Below are 21,253 nucleotides of genomic sequence, written 5' to 3'. Positions count from 1 at the left end.
CCGTCCCGAGGGGCCGCCCCGGGCTGCGGTGCCACGGCCCCGCTCCGGCACGTCCCCGCACCCGGCGGCACCGGCCCACGCCGGCCCGGCCCTGGTTTCCGGCGGGACTTTGTGCGGCGGCGCTTCCCTTCCCCCGCGCTCGGCCGGGCCGCGGCGGTCCCGGTCTCTGTGGCCCGGCTGTGCCCGTCTCCCCGCGGTCTCCATGCCGTCGCGGGTGCTGTGCCTGGGCGGCGGGGCCGGGGGTCCCGCTGCGCGCAGAGTCCGCCTGCTCCTGCGGCAGGTGGTGGGCGGCGGCGCGGCCGCGGCGCGGTACGGCCGCTCCGAGGTCAGGGCGCTGCACAGCTCAGGTAACTCACCCCGGCCCCCGGGTGTCTGGGCCCCCGCAGCCTCCCCCCACTGCCCCTGTTCCGGCCACAGCCCCGGCGCTGCCACCGGTCCGTGGGGAGGCCGGCGGGCAGGTACCACCTTGTGGGCTGAGGCTTGTCCAGGCTGCGCTGCCGCCCCTGTGTGTCATGCTCGTGAGTGCGGGGGGTCCGCAGAAGGGCAATGGAGTGCAGGTCCCATGAGGAGCGTCTGAGCGCGCTGGGATTGTTTAGCCTGGAGAACAGGAGGCTCAGGGGGGACCTTAGCACTCTCTACAAATCCCTGAAAGGAGGCTGTAGCCAGGTGGGGGTCGGCCTTCTCCCAGGTAACAACTGACAGGATGAGAGGGCATAGCCTCAAGCTGCACCAGGGGTGATTTAGGATGACTTTAGGAAGGATTTTTTCACAGGAGGGTTGATTAAGTATTGTAATGGACTTCCCAGAGACGTGGTGGAGTCCCCACTCCTGGAGGGGTTTAAGGAACGACTGCATGTGGCACTTGGTGCCATGGTCTGGTTGACATGGTGGTGTTTGGTCATAGGTTGGACTCGATGATCTCAGAGGTCTCTTCCAACCTGATTGATTCTAACCTGGCACGAAGGGAAAAGGGCAAGAGTTCAGTCACCGGCTTGCAGGGACGCTTACTGTGGCTCGTAAAAGCTCCTGGCCCAGGTGCTTCAGCCACAGTGAAGCAAGGGCTAGCCCTGCATCTCGTCCCTGTGAGAAGCGCCCTGCTCTGTAGTGCTTGTCTGCCACATCTTGCCTTGCTTTCTGTTCCTGCATCACATGGCTTCCTTTTTCGGCCGGGGCAGAGCCTCGGTGTTTGTGTCGGGGGCTGCCAGGGCTGGTGCGTGTCTGAGTGTGCTGGCAGCATATGGTAATGAGATAGAGGGTTGACCTTGAGCCTGCAGATGCCGTGAAGGATGACCTGAACTGCCCTGGAATATCCTCTGGTGACCTTTGAGACAGGTGATGGGCCTGTGCAGAGCAGAAGTGGCGTCTGGAAAGGGTGACATATGCCCGTGGTAACTGACACTTCTCAGGATGAACGCCAAAAGCAACAAAGCTCCTAAGTACAGAGTGAGTGATGAGCAGTGATCTGCAAGTGATTCTGATGGGGGAGTACTTGCTTAAGCTCTTAGTGCACCCCTTTAATCCAATTTCTCTCAATTTTAATATTTTTTTATCTGTTTATTGGTTGACCAGTTCACTTCTTTGTTTAGTTTCTGAAAAGTTACTCAAGAAGGAAGCCATTAAGGAATTGATAGCCATAAAATTTCTTCAAGAATTTGTGAATAGGTAATATTTTATTTGTGAAAAGTACTAAAAAGACTAGAGTTATTTAGCATCAAACAAATTAGGGTGAAAGAAAACAAGTTGACAGTGTAGTGAGTCAGTTAAACCTGAGACATCTCATTTTTTGTAGTGCTTCCAGTTTTTCTGTGAATTTGGGACCATGATATTAAGAATACTGGTGTTTTTTCCTGTTTTTGTTTTGGTTTTTAAATTAAGTTTTAAAATGTTTGCATGTCCTCTTGCAGACCCCTAGCATTTCTTTGAGGATACTGAAGTTATAAAGGATGATCTGAAATTTTTTGTGCTATATGTGATTTTACTATTTCTGTGCAGCTGCTGTAATTACAATTCTTGTTGTAAGCGGTGTTGAGATTGTATGTCTCTTCCATAAATAAACAAAATGTGTCTTAAAAAGCAGGAAGTTGTTAAGAGTCAACAAAACAGCAAATCGTTGTGTGTACAGTAATTTGGATGTAACATCCCTGCCAGGTCGGATTTACTGTCTGTCCTGGTACCTTTTGAGTGTAAAGGAGGAATTGTTGCCTGATGTTGTGCTGTTACATGTGAAAAAGCCATCCTTCTTAGCCTTTCAGCTCGGTCTTTGGAAAGAGAATGTGGCTTTCTGCTTCACTAGGGGCTGCGGAGGAATTGCTAAAGCTATCAAGCTGTAAAGCTTAAGAGAAATCTCAAAAGTGAAAGGGACTGCACGACAAAAGGGTAATGGGAATATCTAGGAAGTGTTCGGGGTTGCACAATGTAATTAATGAGGGAAACAATTTATAGTAGCAAATGTTGTAGAAGGCTGACTGTCGGAATAGTTTTTAGGGCAGGTTTCATGTTTCCTTCTAAAATACTAAAAAGTATCAAATTATTGTAGAATTACTTGTGATGAATTCATTTAAATGCACTATGAGCTGAACAAAGTGGAGTTCTACGTAGCTAAGTTCACTGTTATTTAATTATTTTAATCTATATGTAATATGAATAATTTTTAAAAAGCTGACAGAATACACAATATTGGAGTTGCTTTAAGGGGTTAGAGTGAGCAAATGCTGAAATTGATGTAAACTGAAGGGCTGGAAAAAAAAAAAGTGTTTCCAGTCAGATTCTACAGGCAAAGTAAGGTCTCTCCTGTGCTTTGCTGCTCAGTGTACATACAATAACTTATGCTTTGTCACTTCTGTAGACCAAAATATATACTAGCTACATTTGCTGTTTTCTGCAGCACTGCCTGTCCAGGTTCAGGACTCTTTCCTCCTTCCTTATATGAAATTTTTGGTCAATTTCAGTTCCTCATCAAACTTGTTTAAAGCCTAAAAGATCTCAGTAGTACATACAAGTGTATTTGCTGAGTAAAACACAGTCACTTGTGAAAATTGCATCACACTTCAGAATCCTGTATCGTTCATCATCAGTGTACAGGATCTAAATGATTGTGGTAAAAATCGATAATCTGAAAGAAGACTATGAATTTGACTGTGTGTGGGTTTTTTTCCAGGTTTATCATTGTCCAAAGACTAGAGAACTGGTTGATGATGGGTGTAAATGCTTTCTGGCACATTGCCTTTTCCAATTTTACCTGTGTCATTATCTTGTTGCAATTCACATGTTGGCAGCTGTGAGTGTATTTCTGATGATATTTTTTCACTGGCAAAACCTATTTATAAAGAGACTTAATTCTTTCTTCTTTCTCATGACATTCCTATAATTGTTCATTACCTCTGTAGTTGTACTTAGGGGGCTGCACTGTGGTGATTCCAGGGATTTGATTTATGGTAAGCCTTGTGTACGATTGTTCCATCAGCACAACTCAGAAGGCATCAACTGGAGATGAGAATTTTCAAAGCCAGTTGTCTGAAAGTTTGCAGAGTTATGCCTGTGTTATTTCAAATTATTCTAACATTTGGAAAAGAAAAGGTTCACGGTAAAAAAAAATTGTGAAATTGTGTATTTTATTAGACATGCTGATGTAGCTGGAACACAGAGGTGAAATGTCAGGTCAACTTCTGTAGGGCTTCACTTTTGGTATATGACTGGATATCAGTAAATAGTTTCTGAGTGTTAATATTTGCCAATTGTTTGAATTTTTTTTTTTTTTTCTGTTGAACAACAGTTACAGGCCTGATATGTGTTGATGTGTTCTACAAGTTGTGCCCAGCTCAATGCATAAGATTGAAGTTGTAGCTGCTTGGCATACTCAGGGACTCAGGATAGTTGTAGGCAATGTCATAGCTAATTTTAAAGCTGTTTTGTCAATTTTGGATAGCTTTTCAGTAAATGTGAAATTTTCAAAACATTTCTGTTGATTTTCAGTTGTAAATTCTTTTTGGTTGAAATACATTTTTAAAATTATACTAATGTATAATTACCCGTACATTTACAATTACAATGTAAATGTACGTTAACAATGTACTTGATACATAAGTTCAGTTTAGAATAGATAGTCTGTTTTTTTCTCCACTGAGCAAAATGTGCTTCAGAAATCTTTGTACAGTTTTAAAACACTCTGAGCTAATTTTTCACAAAAGTAGCACTGGCTACAGGAGATTGGAAAGGGAGCACTAGCGATGTGGTGGGCATCTGTTACCGTGTGACTGAGAGGAGCTGGTGGATATCGCTTTTTGCAGACAGCTAGCAGTAACCTCCCACGCATGAGCTTTCATGCTCACAGGGGATTTCAGCCATGCAGACATCAACTAGGAGGGCAATCTGGCAGTGTGCATGCACTCTCGGTACTTCCTAGGCTGTGTTGGTAAAAATTTTGTAATGCAGATGCCAGAGTCAGGGTTAATTCTTCACTCTGTCTGCTGCTTTCAAATAGGGAAGAGCTGTGACCAGTTTGGTCACAGGTGACAGCCTGGATCTCAGTGACTGGAGCACGACTGAGTTGCATATCTGGAGGAAGGTAGGGAAGGTGAGCAGCAGAATTAGGATCCTGGACTTGAGGACTACAAGCTTTCACTTATTCAGGAGATTGGTAGGTAGAATCCTTTGGATAACCACCATGAAGATGGAAGGTGCACAGGAAAGCTTGAAAATTTTTAAAGAAAACTTAATGGCAACTCAGGAATGAACCATGCAGCAGTAGCAGAAGTCCTGTTTGGCCAAGCAGAGAACTTCTCAATGACCTAAACACAAAAGTGCAATTAAGGACAGACAGGAGTGTAAAAGTGCAATTCAGTATGTAAGGACAAAATCCCTACCATCTTGCCAGAGTGCAGACACTTAGTCCAGAAGGACCCTGATGAACACGAGAGCTGGGACACCAGAAACCTCAGAAAGTTTAAGAAGTACAAAGATCTGCTAGTGGACTAAAGTGTTGTTGGGAAGGGACTGGCTGAGTAACAGCTTTGCTGAAAGGGCTGTGGGATTGCAGTGATGTCTTGTTGAATACAGCAGGGGAAGAGACTGCCTAGAGTGACTGTGGCACATCTGTCTTTGAAGGTTTTTGAGATTCAGTCAGACAGAGCCACAATCTTATCACTGGTCACCAGAGAGCAGAGATCAGTGTTAGATAAGATTCCTCCTTCATGTTGATGATCTTCTACTAATGCAGAAAAATGAATAAAAATGTTACCTTTCTGGAGTAAATTCCAAGGTTTTGGTTTCATGACACCTTGGACTGTAACCAGTACAGACACTCATTAGCCAGCCCAAAATAGACAACTGGAAAATCTAGTGTTAGCTTAAAACCTGAAAATTAAAAAAATAGAAGGTCTAAAAAGAACATTAAGTAGAGATTGAGTAATATTTAAATTTTATGTTTGAAGCAATTGCTTTGGTTTTTTAGAGGGAAAGACTTCCTTTTGTCCATAAAAAACCAGAACTTTAGTGGATGTTTTTGCTTAGCCAGGAGATAGATTTTGCCATGTCATTCATCTATTTCAGTCAGCAGCACCTGTCAGACTGCAGTGTCCTGTTGACAGAAGCTGAGCTCCACCTCATCTATGTGTGAAGGCATTGGTGGTCAAGGAACAATCCTAAGACTTGTGCGTGCAGGGAATAGGTTTCTGTCCCTCATATTCATGTGTTTGGGAGGTTTCCAATACTGATAGGAGGTGCAGAATAAGTAATAATGTTGCTCAGTGAATGTAGTGTTTGCAGCCATAAAGGCGGTCAATAAGAGCTGCTGTGAAATGTAAAAAAGAAGTTACAGGGCTGCCTTTTTTTTTTTTTTCCCCCCTGAATAGTGTATTTGGAAAAGTTAAGGAAAAAGGAAAAAATTGGAAAGAATAGTTTCTTTTTCTTCAAAATAAGTCAGCTCCTCAAGCATTAGTAAGAGCTGACACTCTTCTTTGTTTCTTCATGGAAGTGTGCTGGATAAATACCAGTTCAAAGCATAATTTTTTCCCCTCCTTCACATTAGAATGAAATTAAGACCTGGAAATACACATTTGAATATAATATAGATTTCAGCCTTTCCTTTGGGTGTGGTTTTATCACATAGAAATTATTATTAGCAGAGCTTAGCACCTTCACAGTTTTAATATGCTATTGCTGTTGCAGGCTCTTGAAACCAGATGGATGTCTGTGCACAAATGAATGTGTAATATACTAAAGAGAATGTGTTAATCTCACCTATTTTCAGGACTAAAGAGGCCAGAAGACAATAAATTCAGCAACCTGAAAACATAATGTTCCTGAGGCTTCATTTTAGTGTCTTACAAAGCACAGATAATACAAATATGATTTACACATGAGATTGGAAATATCTATGTTGTGTACTCAAAAATCTAAATACATGTATAGATGTCTTCAGGTTGTTTTCTTTTAGAGTAGGATTTCTTAATTTCTTTATTTTAAAATAACCATTTCAAATGTATTCATTTTATCCTTTTTTATTAATGTGTTATTTTACCAGAAAAATGGCAAGTAGAATAAAAGTCCTACTTTGTAAGTTCTTAATGTGTAGTTGATATACAATCTGTTTATACATGACCAGTGTTGCTGTCACCAACAGTGACACCACCAGTAGCAGTTTTTTATTTTCAGCATATAGGAATAAATAGTAGGATTAGGGAATAGTCTCTTCCTGGGAGGTGGAGCAGTGAGGAGGGATAGTTGGTGTGTGATACTTGCTAGCTTTTAAGATCAGTCAAACATGCCAAGTGCACAGTGAGACTGAATGTTCAGGAAGCCTTCTCACTGAGATTGTAATGTCACATCATCCATGGTGGGTCAGAACAAAGGTCCATCAAACCTACTGTTCCCTATTGGCCAACAGTGAGTAGGAGGTGCTGGGGCAGAGTAAAAGCACAGGGTGTTCGTGCAGGGGTCCCCTGCCAAACTGCCTTCCCAGCCTCCAGCTAACTCCTCAGCAGCGCAGGGGCTTAGAGCTGGAGGTGCTGCCTTTCTATTCAGACAGTAGAAGAAACAGACCTCAGAAAGAGGCCTAGAAAAGAACAAGAGCTCTAGAGCAAGCTCTTCTCAGTTACTGTAAAAAACAGATACAGACAATAATACTGTTTCTGTCTAAAGTGTAGGTCTAAAGAAGAGGGCATATAATTCTGTGCTCTGCAGTTACTGGGTAGCTATATGTCCATGTGTGAATTTCCATATTGCCAGAGGTGCAAGTCACACCTGTCTTTTTCAGATGCAGTAGAAAGAGCTCATTGCATGTATTGAGATTGTTTTCATATATATATTTTTTTTTTCCAGAGGGTCTTTTCAGGATCCTGTTACTGTTTTTGATCTTTATATGCTTTCAATTTTTGACCCCTATTGCATAGGCTCTCAAAAGACCTCTTGTGACTGCATCCTGTCTGCCTCATGAATAGGATGTCCCCTTTACCTTTTGGATTCTGGCCAATGTTGTTCTTGTTTTGTTTCAGCAGCCATATTTCTTTGTGTACATTGTGCGCTGCTTGAATCCCACTGTTTACCCCAAAGACTGTGGTATCCAAGGTCACTGTTTTCTCTGTGGGAGACAAGAAAGTGGAAGCACATCTTCACTGCAAGCAAGCATGATACAGCCTACAAAGTCTTCATCACAAAATCCTGTGGATATAGCTCTTGTCCACAATGGTGTGGTAGTAGCTGATGGAATGGGTTGGAGTATACATGGGTTGTTGCATAATTTGCTATGTAGTAAAACAATTTGTGATACTTGTGCTCAAATTATGTGTTTTGCTGATTTAACACCAGCATTTTACCAAGCAGGCTGTTATCAGTTCCTTGCCAGCTGGTGAAACACTAGAAAGAGCCTGTCCAGAATGACATCTCTGTTCAAAGTGTGTGGAAATGCAGTGGAAATGGGGTAACCAAACATGAGTTTTTAAACAAGTACAGAAGAAACAAATTGAGACGGGAAAATGTAGCCCAGGTGGAAGTGAGTGATAAGATTAGTGGGCTAATCCTCCCTGTGCTCATTTAGCTAGGAAAATGGACTCTGCTGTCTTGGTTTATTATTGCTAAGGTTCTATTAAACACTGCTAATATTTTTGCTTTTTGGACAGATGCAAGCTGAAGGCAACATTTGTCTCCAGGCAGCAACAAACCAATTAAAAGCTAAATATCCTTCATGCTCAGCTCTCACCACATCTTACATATAGTTCTCTCCCAGTCCATTTTTCATGAAAGTAGTGTCCATTGATGTCTGGAATACTTGTGGGATTTTTGAACATGGTTAGATATGTTGATCAAGGGTTAGCATGATACAGACTGACATAAATACCACCAGAAGTGATTTATTTTTCACCTAGATGAAACTTGGTTTTGGTTGTTGGGTTTTTGTTTTGTTTTAGTTTTTTTGTTTGTTTGTTTTTAAGGGAGTATAGAGAATCAACTAAGGCTTTAGTTGATTTAACCACACTAATAAACTAAGTAATTGGAGTTTTATCCTGTAGATGATATCATCATCCCAATGTATTGAAAAAGTTTGACATCTTGTTGTTCTGGCATCTTGGCCCTACTGGGTTTTGGAAGACTGTGTATGCATGAAATAGTATTTAGTATTGAGCTGAGGTGATTTCAGCTAGGAGCTAATTAATCATATACTCCTGTCTCATTGCATGTTGGCTGGGGAATTCTGCAAAAATAAATTGTCACTAATTTCTTAGGGATATGTAAGGCAACCCACTCTTTTTAGAATGTTAAAGTTGTTCCAGGCTGAGCTAATAAGAGAGATGGCAACTTTTGCAGGAAGCAATGGGCTCCTAAGGTGTTTTCATCAACTTGGAGGCATTTCCATAGACCCATAGATAAAGAGAATATCCTGAGCTGGAAGGAATCCACAATGGTCATCAACTCCTGGCCCTGCACAGGAATTTGCCCCAAGAATCCCACCATGTGCGTGAGAACATTATCCAAACACTTCCTGAGTTCTGTGAGGCTGTGACCATTTCCCTGGGGAGCCTGTTCCAGTGCCCAGCCATACTGTGGGTTGAAGAACCTTTTCCTAAATTTCGCCTGACACAGCTTCATGCCTCCATGTTCAACAGAGAGAAGAGAATCAGTTCTTGCCCCTTCCCTTCCCCTCATGAGGAAGCTGCAGACTGCAATGAGGTCTGCTCTTAGTCTCCTCCAGGCTGAAGGAGCCATGTGATCTCAGCCACTCTTCATATGGCTTCCCCTCATCCCATCACTGTGGGTAGCCCAGATTAAAAAGGTGTGATGGCAAAAATGTTGGTGCCCTGCCATGATCCCTATTAGTTGTTCCCCAGTGAGAAAGAGTGAGCTTGGAACTGCAGTAAAGAAAGGGGAAGGGAGATGATTCTTGGTAAAATAGTTTTTCTTTAAAACTCAGAAATGGGCAAAACACTGGGATGGCCAAAGACTAGATTTTAGTCCCTGCAGTGCCTGTGTCTGTTGTTCAGTGACTTTAATTTATTCAAGAGTTCCCAGAGACAGGACCAAGGCTCTAAGCTATTGCAGGACTTTCTTTTGGACTGTGTTTGTTTGAATGCTTCAGGCTGGAGAGGGCACAGTACTCATTAGTGCATTTGAAACAAAAATTTGGCAAGGGCCAGAAAAGGAGCTAAAGCCCTAGACAGCTGCCTAATTCTTAGCTTAGCCCAGCTCTGTTTGGAGCCATTCCATTTCTGGGCTCTTGTGCAATCAAAGAAGGGTGCTTAGTTCTAGCATGGTGAGTGTGAACTGCTTGGTTCTGCTTGCCCTGAGAGCCAGGGGTCAATCCTTGTCTGCATTTATATGGCAGTACTGCTGTTGCCTATGTCCTACTTTCTGACAAGCTGTATTGCTCCAACTGTATTGTTGCATAAAATGTATTATATTATATTGCATAAAATGTGGGAACAATCACCAGCTTACTACCTTTTGCCAATATTTTAGGGAAGAATGGAGGGCTGATTATTTAGACTCCAGAAGCAATGTAAAGATCCATGTGCAGGCATGTATATCGAGCTGTGAATCCCAGTCTCTGCATTCTAGTCAAGCCCTTCAATTTAGCAGGAAATCAGCTATAATTCTTTCTTCACTGCATCCTGTTTGTTACTGTAGGTGACTCTACTCTGGCTGTTATAAATCTAGTCCTTTCCCGTGAATTGTGTGAGCCATGTCAGAACCTGGGGATTCTAAGTCCTGTGAGATGAGCAGTAGCATCTGGGTATGCTGGAAGAGTACTGGATTTGAGTGCAGAACTAGAGTCATGGCTGACTGAAAGGAGAACTGCTGCATGTGTGGGAGGAGTTTTAGTTGCTTCTTTTAATTTGGACAAGCTCCTTCTCCAGCATCTCGCTTTCTGGTTCCAGCATTGGTCTTCCAAACTGTTTGGCTTCTTTCTTTGTGCTGGAGATAGACAATTATAGATTGGGTCCTCTTGGATAGAATAGACAAGGGACAGGTCTACAAGAGGACTAGATACTTGCTTGAGGTTGTTTGTTGGCTCTGTACTTTCTGCGGCTTACTTCTGATTAAAGCATAAACATGTGAGACCATTCCAAAACTTGGTCTCAGTTCGTGGAAAGGAGGTGTAATCATTGCTGTCGCAAAACTAAACACCTGGGCAGCAGTCTTACTCCAGCAATTCTCTCCATCCTCACACATACACTACAGTACAGTGGAGGTGGTGTTATCTTTAGCAGCAGTAATGGGAAAAATGTCATTTTGCTAGAGTCATCTTAGTTTCATGGTCTTGATGCTTGTGAACTCATTTGCAGGGCCCAAACTCTGGAAGGAGAATAGACTTTGGTGTACCCACCAGTCCAAACCCCATTTTCCTGGCTTTTGGTTGTCGTGCTGTTTTTCAGTGTGGCTACTGCTGTGTTGGTGCTTGCCCATTTCTGTACTGCAAACTATATTTCACTTTTGACTTCCATGAGAAAGTGCGCAGACCATGCCCTGCAATTTAATTCAAGCCTGTGGTTGCAGAAAGATAGATAAGACAGACAGGTCCTAGTGAAAAGACCATGAAGTAAAATGGCCAGATGCTTTATGTTTGTTGAAACCCAGAACAAGAAGTGTTTGGGACCACTCAAACTTTAGAAAGGTACCAGGTTCTGCAGCCATATAGTCAGGGGGTGCAGGAAGGGCCCACTGGCATGAATATGTCATTTTGTACCTCCAACAGATACTGTTCCAGGCTTCTTGAAAACTCAGGAAAATCATCACCCCTACAAGTGTTTGTCACTGATGGCTCTACAGGCAAACATGCTTAAGTTTTAATTTCAGTGAGTCAACAATGGTAGCTGGAATTGTGTTCTACACTGGGCTTGATTTCCATAGCTCCCAACAGCTTAAATTTCTAAGAGCAGCAGTAAAAGAAAAAACAGGAAAAAGTACTATTAATTAAATGTAATTTGTCCAGGTACCTGATCTACTTACTGAAAAGCAGCAGGGCCTAATTAGTAAACACAAACACATTAGAGGCTGCTTTGTGAACACATAGTCAGCCTCGCCACAGCAGGCCCATGGTTTGAATTTTAAGGACTTTAAATACTTCAAAGTATCCAAGTATGTAAGAACTAAAATACTTTATTTTCTTTATTTTAGGTGATACTGTCACTATTGGAGATGTGTCTTTTAAACTCAAAACACCGAAGAACCCAGAACTTGTTCCACAGAACTACAGTAAGGATCTGCTTTCCTTTTGAAGGAGTTTCAAGGCTTTATTCAAAAAATTTCTACTCACTCAGTCACCTCACTGTCTTTACTGAAATGATCAAAGAAATATATTTTGAAGAAACATGCAGTTTGGGGGAAGCTGTCTTTGCTTAGTTCATTACTGTATATCTGGTTCAGCTGGTTGTATAGGAATCCTAACTTTGAAGATAACCTGTCCCATAGGTCAATGGGACAGTAAGAGAATCATTTGTGTATGTTTAATTATTTTGTTCAAAAGGGTTCTTATCCAGGGATTACTTCTAAAAGTAATCTCAAGTTGTTTGGTCATAAAAACTGTGGCCATTTAGAATTACCATTCAATTGTGATACAATTATATGTCCTAGGAGTTTGCAGATGCAGATGCATACAGTGTTTTTCTACTTTTTTGATATTTATAAATCCCAGCTTATCACATAATTATTGTCAGCAAACATACAGATCTTTGTGATCCATCAAATCACAAAGAAATCAATCAAATTCATAATGAGAAGTCAGTTGCACAGTCATGAAAAATGCTACATGGAAAATACGCAGCCAATTATGCACATTAACAATGCACACACATGTAACTAAAATTGATTCACATTATCTTTTGATACCTTATTACAAACATCACTGGTTTGCAGCCATCCTTATTTCCTGACTGTTTTCATGTATTTCATGGAGAATACATCCTTCTTGAGCTTTTACTTTCGCACCATGGAACACAAGTAAATCATGCTTGTGTTGTGGCTTTTCTCAGTACACAGGCCAGATGTTTCCTGAGGATCCAAAATTATCAGTTGCCATTTGTTCAGTACTTTCACATGTAGGCTGCTGCATATCCAGAATGCAAGTTAAAAAACATCCACTAACAACTGATTTTTCCATTCAGATAAATTTGCAGACCAAAAATCAAGCACACATGGCATTCTAAAAGGGTATGCATATCTTATACTACTGTTTACACAGGGACAAGCACTGAGAACTTCCAATGACTGTTATTGCACAGTTATTTGGATGGAAAGTGGGTGGAATCATTAACTTCAAGTGGATTTGCTTTCCAGGAGCATGTCTAAATTCATTTCATAGCATTTTGAATCAAGAAAACTGGGGCACTGGTCTTTTTTGGATAGCATTAATAATATAAATAATAGACTTGCCACTGCACAGCTGGCAATATAAAAAGTTTATGTTGTTTTCTTAAGCAATAGTACTGCAGTTCATCAGACAGGCTTTAGGTGGTCCTGCTTGAGCAGGAAGGTTGGACAAGCTTGACATCAAGAGTTCCCTTCCAACCTCTACCATTCTGTGTTTCTGTGATTCCTGATTTTATAACTGGGATAGTAGACTAGTAATATCAGCATGTATAGATAATTGTTTCTTACCTCTGTTTTGTGACACAACATTTCATCTGAAATGTTTTCCCTTGGAGAGTTGTAGCAGAAATACAGAATCATAGAACAGTTCCAGTTGAAAGGGGACCTTTAAAGGTCATTTAGTCCAAACCCCTAGCAAAGAGCAGGGACATCTTCAGCAAGATCAAGTTGTTGAGGGGGCAATATTAAGAGGAAGATTTTGTTTGCTTTGACTATTTGACTGTTGTGAAATCTGCCAGTAGACTAGTGGTCCAGATCACTGATGTGCATCTGGACTGTGGGCTGCTGAAGTCTCATAGCACAGTAGGCATCACACTGTCACTTTCCTACCAGGTGATCCAAGGTACCAAAAATTTCCAGTGCCCTGTGCCAGCCCTTGTTACAGGGTAGCCTATGAAGAAAGGGTTATTGTTTTAGACTGTAACAACTCTTCCCAATCTTCATGAGTTCCCTGGGAATGCAGCCAAACAGTTGAGAAATACTGCACTGTATTATTACTTGTTACAGCTCCTTAGATAATAGCTTTTTGCTTTTCACCCTTTATTTTGTATGCCTCTTCTCTCATTTTGATCATCAAGAACATCAGTTGTCTATGCTAATCCACTTCACTTATTTATAATTCTGGTAGATTGATTTGCTTTCTTGTCTTCTGTGCTGTACTAAATGTGTTAATTATAACAATGCTTTACAAGTCACTATTACATATTTTGTTCAACCTGCACTTTTCAGCAAGTTAAATGTTGGCTCTAAGTTACGCTAACAGCATCTCTTTCAGTTCTTTGGATTGAGAAGGTAAGAGAGCTATGAAAGCATTTGGTAGAATCAAAGGAGAGATTTTTCTATTTAATGACTTTAGAAGGAAAAAGTAGTTGAAAACTGATAGTGAAAAATTATTAAGCATGGAACTGTAGAGAATAATGAGATCTTAGCTAAAATCTGATACCACATAATAATAATAATGTTATTGCTCCTAACATAAGTCTGATACCAAATAACAGTAAAATTTATTAGAATGTATGTGTTATTAGTAGTTTTTTGGGTTTTTTTTAATAATCATGACTGAAAGGAGCCTGTGTCATGTTTGGGATACTGTTGTTCATTAGCAGTCATCTACTGAAAGTAGGCTTGCTTAAGGTACAAAATTTTGCTTGTAAACCTAAGTTTTAAATGAGTTTAAATTAAGTAAGGTAGAATACTAATGTATTTCATAGCAAAAAATCTATTTCAAATACTTGAGTGCAGTTTCTTTGTGTATTTAAACTTTGAAATTTTTTTTAACCCTTAGTGTTTAAGTTCTTTGGTTATCTTACTATGGATAACAAAGATATATTCCTGTAGTGGAGTTAAGTAGACTGTATTGACTTCATGTTGATTATCATCTAGTTGTGAGATATTTAGAGAGTGTATGTGCATTACTTAACATATTTTTTTCTTCTTTTAAGAGTACTTCTCTTTTTGCTGTGTGAATGACTGCTGTAGGTACAAGCTGTTTTAGTGTAAACCAAATGGAAGTAATTGCATGTTTATACTAATTTATAAACAAAAACATCATATATTTTGAAAATTTATTTTAGTAATTAATATTAAATTTAAATTAAAAATGTACTTACCTAATTTATTTTAAACTAATATTAGAAATAATTATATCATTTAATTGGGAAATATCCCTGAGAAAGTCTCTGACATTGTAATGTTTGTAGTGGAATAAGAACTAATAGAAGGGGATTGAAGCAATTGCAATTTATTTACTAGTATTGCATATGATATTGTTTTCTAGCTCATCATTTATGTAGAGTAGAATGTTTCTGCTTTTGTTCTTCTGTCAGATAAAAGCCATGTTAAAATGTGGTGATGTTGAAAGTGCATATCTATAATTTGCAGCAAATTTTAGACATAACATAGTCTAAACTCAGCATTGTTTTCTAGGCTTAAAAAGAGCCTGAAAAATCTGAAAAAATCATAAACACAGTAAAGAATGTAAATGTATTATGTACCTACAAAACGTTGGATTTTTCATTTTGCCATATAATTGATACCAAAAGATTTCTTTGTGGTACCAAATTAGACTGATTTTAACTCCTTTATTGCACCTTATTAAATTTTGCAGTAATAGACAGGATAGGTACTGCTTCTTGCTCTATGTTTCCAAGTCTTTGCTTTTCAGGTTCTTTCCTAGATCCCTAGCAAGTTCGCTACAAAATGCTCCATTTTGTGTGTTAATGTGAAAAATTAGTTTATTTTGCTGTTGTTGGCAAATGGCTTTTTCTTGGAAGATGATAATTAAAGGTATATAAAATCTGAGTTATTTTTGTAAGTGACAAGTAGAAATGAGTCATGCACAAGGGAATTTTATTAATGGGATTTCTGTCATAACTGTGTCTGACACATTCTAGAAAGTGGGCACTTATTTTTGCACTGCTTTTTCTTTTATCAGTAAAAATAAGCCAAACACTTTAAAATTCTCACCATGTCTGAAGGCATGATTGTTTCTTTAATTATACTTTGCAGAAACTTTTTATGACTTTCTTTGGTAGTTTAGATCTAAGACTGAGTTGCAAGAGTGCACTTTTTTTTAAAATTTTTTTTTTTTGTTCATGACAGTGTACTGCTTTCCTTAATGATTTCTGGAAATGTTATGAAAATGACAATGTACTTGACATTTTAGCTATTTATTAATCTTGACAAAACGACTCCTAACACAGCTCTTCCAGAACATTTTGTTCAATGAAGTCCTCATTAGGGCTGGAAGAGGGATGTTCTTTTGGAACAGGGCTTTGCTGCTCTGTGAAGATGCAAGTGCAATTGAGAGAGTTCACATGCAACTGCATTGAATTGTGGAAGATTAATTTCAAACAGTGTCATTTTTGCCAGATATCCTCAATCTGAGCACCCCCCCCACACCCCTCCCAGTGTATGATCAGAAGTGACATGTGTCTAATACAAGGGATTAAGTGATGAATTTTGTAAGTTTTTTTTTCAGTTGAAATATATGAAACAGTAATTACTGTGAGGATTTCAAACAGAATGTTTGTGCCTGTAATAATCTCTATGTCCTCACAGAATAGTATGTGTCGCATATCGAAGCTGGGACTGGTGTATGTTTGGTTTTTGCTCTAAGTAGGCTCAGATTTTCACTGGAATGTGTGCTTGTTCTTTTTTGTGTTAACTTTACAACTGGGTGTCAGAGTGCAACACTTAGTAGAGACAGGTTGTATTGCAGGATGACTGTAATTTCATACTAACAAACACTTCAGTCATTGCATTTCTTCATTCCTAGCCTCAGGGAAGGTGTCAGAGATGATGATTATTTCAACAGTTTGAGTTTTCATGTGGGTTTCTAACTGTTCTACTATTTGGGTGTTACCACCTCATCCAGAATCTGAAAAAGGCTTTTTGTCAGTAGAGTTCTGGACATTTCACGTTGTTAACCCCATTTTGTCTGTACTGAGAGAGAGGCACAGGCATACATGGGGACATGGAAACATACAGAGGAGGTCTGGATGGAGCTCAGGGAGTTGTCCGAGCTGTTCCATGTCCTTCAAAGCAAGGTCAGCTGAACCCAAACTACTCCTGAGAGATATTTGTCCTCCTTGTTCTTAAAATGTGCTCATGATACAGATTTCAGAACTTCTCTGCACACTCTGCTCCAGTAATTAAGGATTCTTTTGTGACAAAAGCTTGTTGGAATGCTTCATTTAAGTTTTTTTGGGCATACTTTTAGTTGCTGGGGGTTTATTCTATCTAGCATAACCTTGGTGCAGAGAACTTCTTTTCTTCATGGTGATTCTGTCTTGCATATTGGAAAAGTTATTTCTTTTCTAGACTCAATTCAAATATCATATGATAATTTTTCTTGTTTTTTATCCTAGATTCTCTCATACATTTTGGTGCTGGCCTGAGCTGTTGTAGTCAAAAGCAGAAATACTATGTCACTCCAGTTGGAGTCTGAGCTATGGATAACTGTTCTATGTACTTTTCTGAGTAGCACATCCAGCTAGGAATAGTTTCACTTATTCCATGTCTGTGTTACAGGGAGAAACTTAGCCTTCAGAATCCCATTCAGGGCTTCTTCCAGAAAGCTATTTGATTTTACATGTTTCCTTTATATTATCTTTAAATTTCTACTCACATGGAGAAATATGATTTATCTGTGTGGAACTAATACTTTCCTGTGAAGTAATCAACTCAGAGGAATTGATAAATGAGTTTACGGTCTCATTCAAGAAGCAGCTTCTTCCTTTCTAAGCCCCTGCAAAAACTTGCAACTTGTTTCCTCAACACCGCAAGACTAAAAATTTTTGGAATGAAGAGTGTTCTCATGAAAAATTTATGAGGAAAAATAGTATTCCAGTGAAAACTGTCTGTGATGTAACCATGTTATGAGACTGAAAACTCTTTGGATTCTATGCATCAGCATAAAATGGAAAGAGCAGCAATGTTTTAGTTGCTAAATGGCAGCAGCTGAAGGCAGACCACATAGGAGTGCTTCCCTCTCTACCTTGGCCATGCTGCCTCCTTCACCCTGTCCAGGCCAACTCACTCACTTTCCTCATTGTCCCCTAGCCTGAACAAGCTGTGAAGTAAGTTTCAGTGGGGTAGTTTAAAAAATAAAATAAAAATTCCCTTTTTGAAATGTAATGTTTTTAGACAAAGACCTCCTTCTTTGTTCCTCCTTCCTTAGCTGTATTTTTCAGCTGCTGCTCCCTGTGTTGGATTTACTACAGACAGCCACAGACAGCTACAGGACTCCTCAGTTTTCAGATGGGAGAGACATCTTGTTCCTGTCATTAATTTTCAGCTCTCCTGAAACAAGGAGCCATTTTCAGACTGTGAGCATGCCTTGTAGTGAAGGTTCAGGGTATGCAGAGGTCTTTTTTTATTCTGCTGAAATTATGTATATTGATGTCTTGTGCCTGTTGGTTATTATGTGATTGACCAGAGTCACACAGGGACAGGAGTTCTGCTGTATTCTGTACTGCATCTGGAATAGGTATTCTTGGGAATCAGTTTACCTAACTGTCTGAACACTGGGAAGAGTTACATATTTCCTTCATTTATGGGATTTCTTCTGTAGGTGGGACACAAAGACTTGCCAGCAGATACTGTCTGGTATCTCCAAAGAATCTTATGGCTTCAGTGAGTGTGCCAGGAATTCAAATATGAGTGAACTGGAATATTTCCGAGGCTAGCGTAGCCATTTCAGTCTTGGCTTTATCAAAAGCTGATTTGTGGATCAAACAAGAGCAGCTGCTGTGTTTGCTTCAAAATCGATCTAAAATATTTTCTACTTTTCTTATTTGGGGATTTCTCTGTTCAGCTTCAGCTACTCCCTTTACAGAATGTTTGTGCAGATTCTGCTAGGTACTGTTCTACTTATCACTTATTACAAATCAATAGAATGCAATTTCTTTTGTTGTCTGTCCTTGGTACACAGGAATAGCAAATTGTAGCACCAACTACTCTCCTACATGTGCCAGATGGTGTCTTAGAGAATACACTGCAGAGGCTTGCTATGCACCATCCTGCAGATTAAGAATATAGGGCCTACTATTTAACTGCTGCAAATCAGCAGAGTGCCACTAAACAGATTGTGCAATCCCAGTTTGCTATTAGATGCTATCTGACTCATAAGGTAATTAATAAAAATTGCTGTAATATACTTGCTGATGCTTTCCCCAGTGAATTTGCCATGTCTTCTAAATGTCATAGAAAATTATTATATGATACTTGTGGTAAAGTTGGTATACAGCTCTTTAATAGAGAGGATTTTTTTTCAAGTCATATTAGAGAAAATCTAAAAGACTTGCAATGCAGAGAACACAGTACAAGTAGTCTAAAATTATATAAATGATATACAAGTTACTGTGTATATGCATCTGAGGCTGCTTTTGAAAAGCATAATGTGCTTTGGAAACTGCAGCACAGACTGCATGTACAAGAAAATATTACATTCTTCTAATTTAAAAAAGACAGCTAGGAAGGTGAAGTAGGTTTAGTATCTGAACAATGTACAGATATTACATGTTAGAACTGAAGGAACTGACAAGTGGAAGCTGCTCTCTCGACAGTTTACCTTAGGGAATGCAAGCTAGGAATTGTTGGTGTCATTTGTAACAGGCTTCCTTTGAGTTTGCAGATGCCAATGTGCTACTTTGTGATTGAAAACATGTATTATAATTGGTCTGGCTGTAATCTGTTTGTGAGGAGAATTATGTGAATGGGGAAGCAAGAAAACCTTTTTTCTACAAAACCTATCAATAAGGAATTGTCTTTTGTGATTTTTTCTCAAAAAAAGCAGGAAATTCTCAGACTATAAGTTGTATTTTTTAATAATGCTATTTCAGAGAATATTTGCACTGTTTAAACACAATGATGATAATATAAGTGCCCTTAAATTCCTTAATGTTTTAATTTCTAAAATTGTACATTATTTTGAGTGCTGTACACTCTTGCTGTTTTTACATGATAGTTTTTCTTGCAGATGCTGCTGAACATTCTAAAGTCCTGTTGCTATTTATGGTACTGTTTTGAAGTGTGAGCCAAGTTTTTTTCTTGAGACCATCCTAAAAATGAAAAAGATAGTTACACATATTAATGAGAATTATGCCAGAGGCATTTGTAGTCAGGCTTTGTCAAAGTAGGTTTTGTGTGCTTCTAATGCATGAATTTTGACATGAGAGATTTCCAAGCTTATTTTTCCACTGCAGCAAAGTACTTTTCCTCTTTTAAGAACAGCTATTGTAGAAATACACTGGAGGCACATTGGCTTCATCCAGGCAGAAATAATAATGGATATGAGATCTGTCCTAAAATTTTAATTGTATCTTAAAGATAATACTTTTTCTTTGTGTGGTGCTTTTCAAACTTTCATGCCTGTCCAGTAGCAAAGTTTGGATAATAATAATAATAATAATAATAATAATAATAATAATAATAATAATAGCAACAACAACAACAACAGTTATTCTGGTGTGATGTATTACCCTCTATATCCCAAAGAATATATCAAATAGGAACTTCCCTAATTGCCTTGAAAATCTTGTAGAAAGGAGCATGTTATTCCCTGTGAGGAATTTCTTTGCACTTGACCAGCTGTGTGTGGTATGATGTGCCTTGCTTTTGGAATACAGTATTTCAGTGAGGAAGACGAAAACATTTTACATTCATATGATCTCACCAACCATATATGAAAGATAATCCTGGACATGCTAATGACAGCTGTTCAGAAAACTGAACTAGACAATAAGGCAAACATGAAATGTTTGTTTACAATTAATCTGATAATCCTAATGCATAGATTGCTCACCTGCATGTGTATACTGTTTCTGTTCACACTGGTAGTAAGGATATTGTAAATTTCTCTGGAAGCAGATGATTTCAAATGAATTCCCTGAATGCCAGACCAAAGACCAAAACCTTCAGTTAGTTTTTGTTAAAGTTCTCCTTAATGTCCTTTATGCTTGAAAAATCTTGCTTGATTCTCACACACAGTCATTTAACGCTGTTCCTATGGTCTTACAAAAATGGATCTTAATTCTGGCTTGCTAAGATTCAGAAATGAACTGAACCTCTTCAGAACTGAGTGCCACTATTACCTGCTGTCCTTAACTCTGCCCTGCACACACTGGTTGCCCTGTATCAGATGTAACATTTGTTTTTGTAAATGTTGGCTTCTAATTGCACCCAGTAATTACACTGAGAAAAGGTAAATAACCAAGGATTATTTTGGAGATTTCATGGCCTCTTGCTCCTTTCTTACTGCATTTCAGCATCCCAGTCATTGCCCTTGAGCCTCCAGCTTCAAACCTCATCATTAATCTTGTCAGACTGTTCTGAAAGCAACCATACACATACATGCAAACATGAATCTCCCTCCTGACTTGCTTATGTTCACCTTCTCCTCCTGCAGTAGTGCTTTTTGCTTGTGACTGAGAAAGAGCCAGGCTTTGCTGGTGGGTATGTGAAGGACATTTCTGGGGATAGGGTGATGTATGGTTCCTTCAGTGTGCTGTCTCTGTATGATGCTTTCCAGTGCTGCCAACATTTGTATACATGTGGTAAAAGTTTTAATTTAATTATCATCAGGTTATTGCTTTTTAAATTAATGTGTATGATATTTCTTAATAGAAGCAAATTGATCTGCTTTGATTTGGATTTTAATTGTGATTTTGGAAAC

The 21,253-nt window shown here is 39.4% G+C and overlaps 1 protein-coding gene across 2 annotated transcripts in view; it reads left to right on the top strand.

Moving 5' to 3' along the window:
* Positions 1–21,253, top strand: part of VWA8 (von Willebrand factor A domain containing 8) — a 180,513-nt gene that overhangs the window by 216 nt on the left and 159,044 nt on the right. The window contains exons 1-2 of one of the 2 annotated variants that reach the window (XM_086881201.1): positions 42–347; positions 11,608–11,685. In XM_086881201.1, the coding sequence (XP_086737327.1) occupies positions 203–347; positions 11,608–11,685 (223 nt within the window). In that variant the 5' untranslated portion in view covers positions 42–202. Of the gene's footprint in view, positions 1–41; positions 348–11,607; positions 11,686–21,253 lie in introns of those variants that run through there. The other variant, XM_086881203.1, reaches the window with a different exon arrangement.

This window comes from Cyanistes caeruleus, chromosome 3 (genome assembly GCF_971803275.1).
Source record: "Cyanistes caeruleus chromosome 3, bCyaCae1.hap1.1, whole genome shotgun sequence".
NCBI classification, from domain to species: Eukaryota; Metazoa; Chordata; class Aves; order Passeriformes; family Paridae; genus Cyanistes; species Cyanistes caeruleus.
This window is presented reverse-complemented; position numbering and strand designations above follow the sequence as displayed.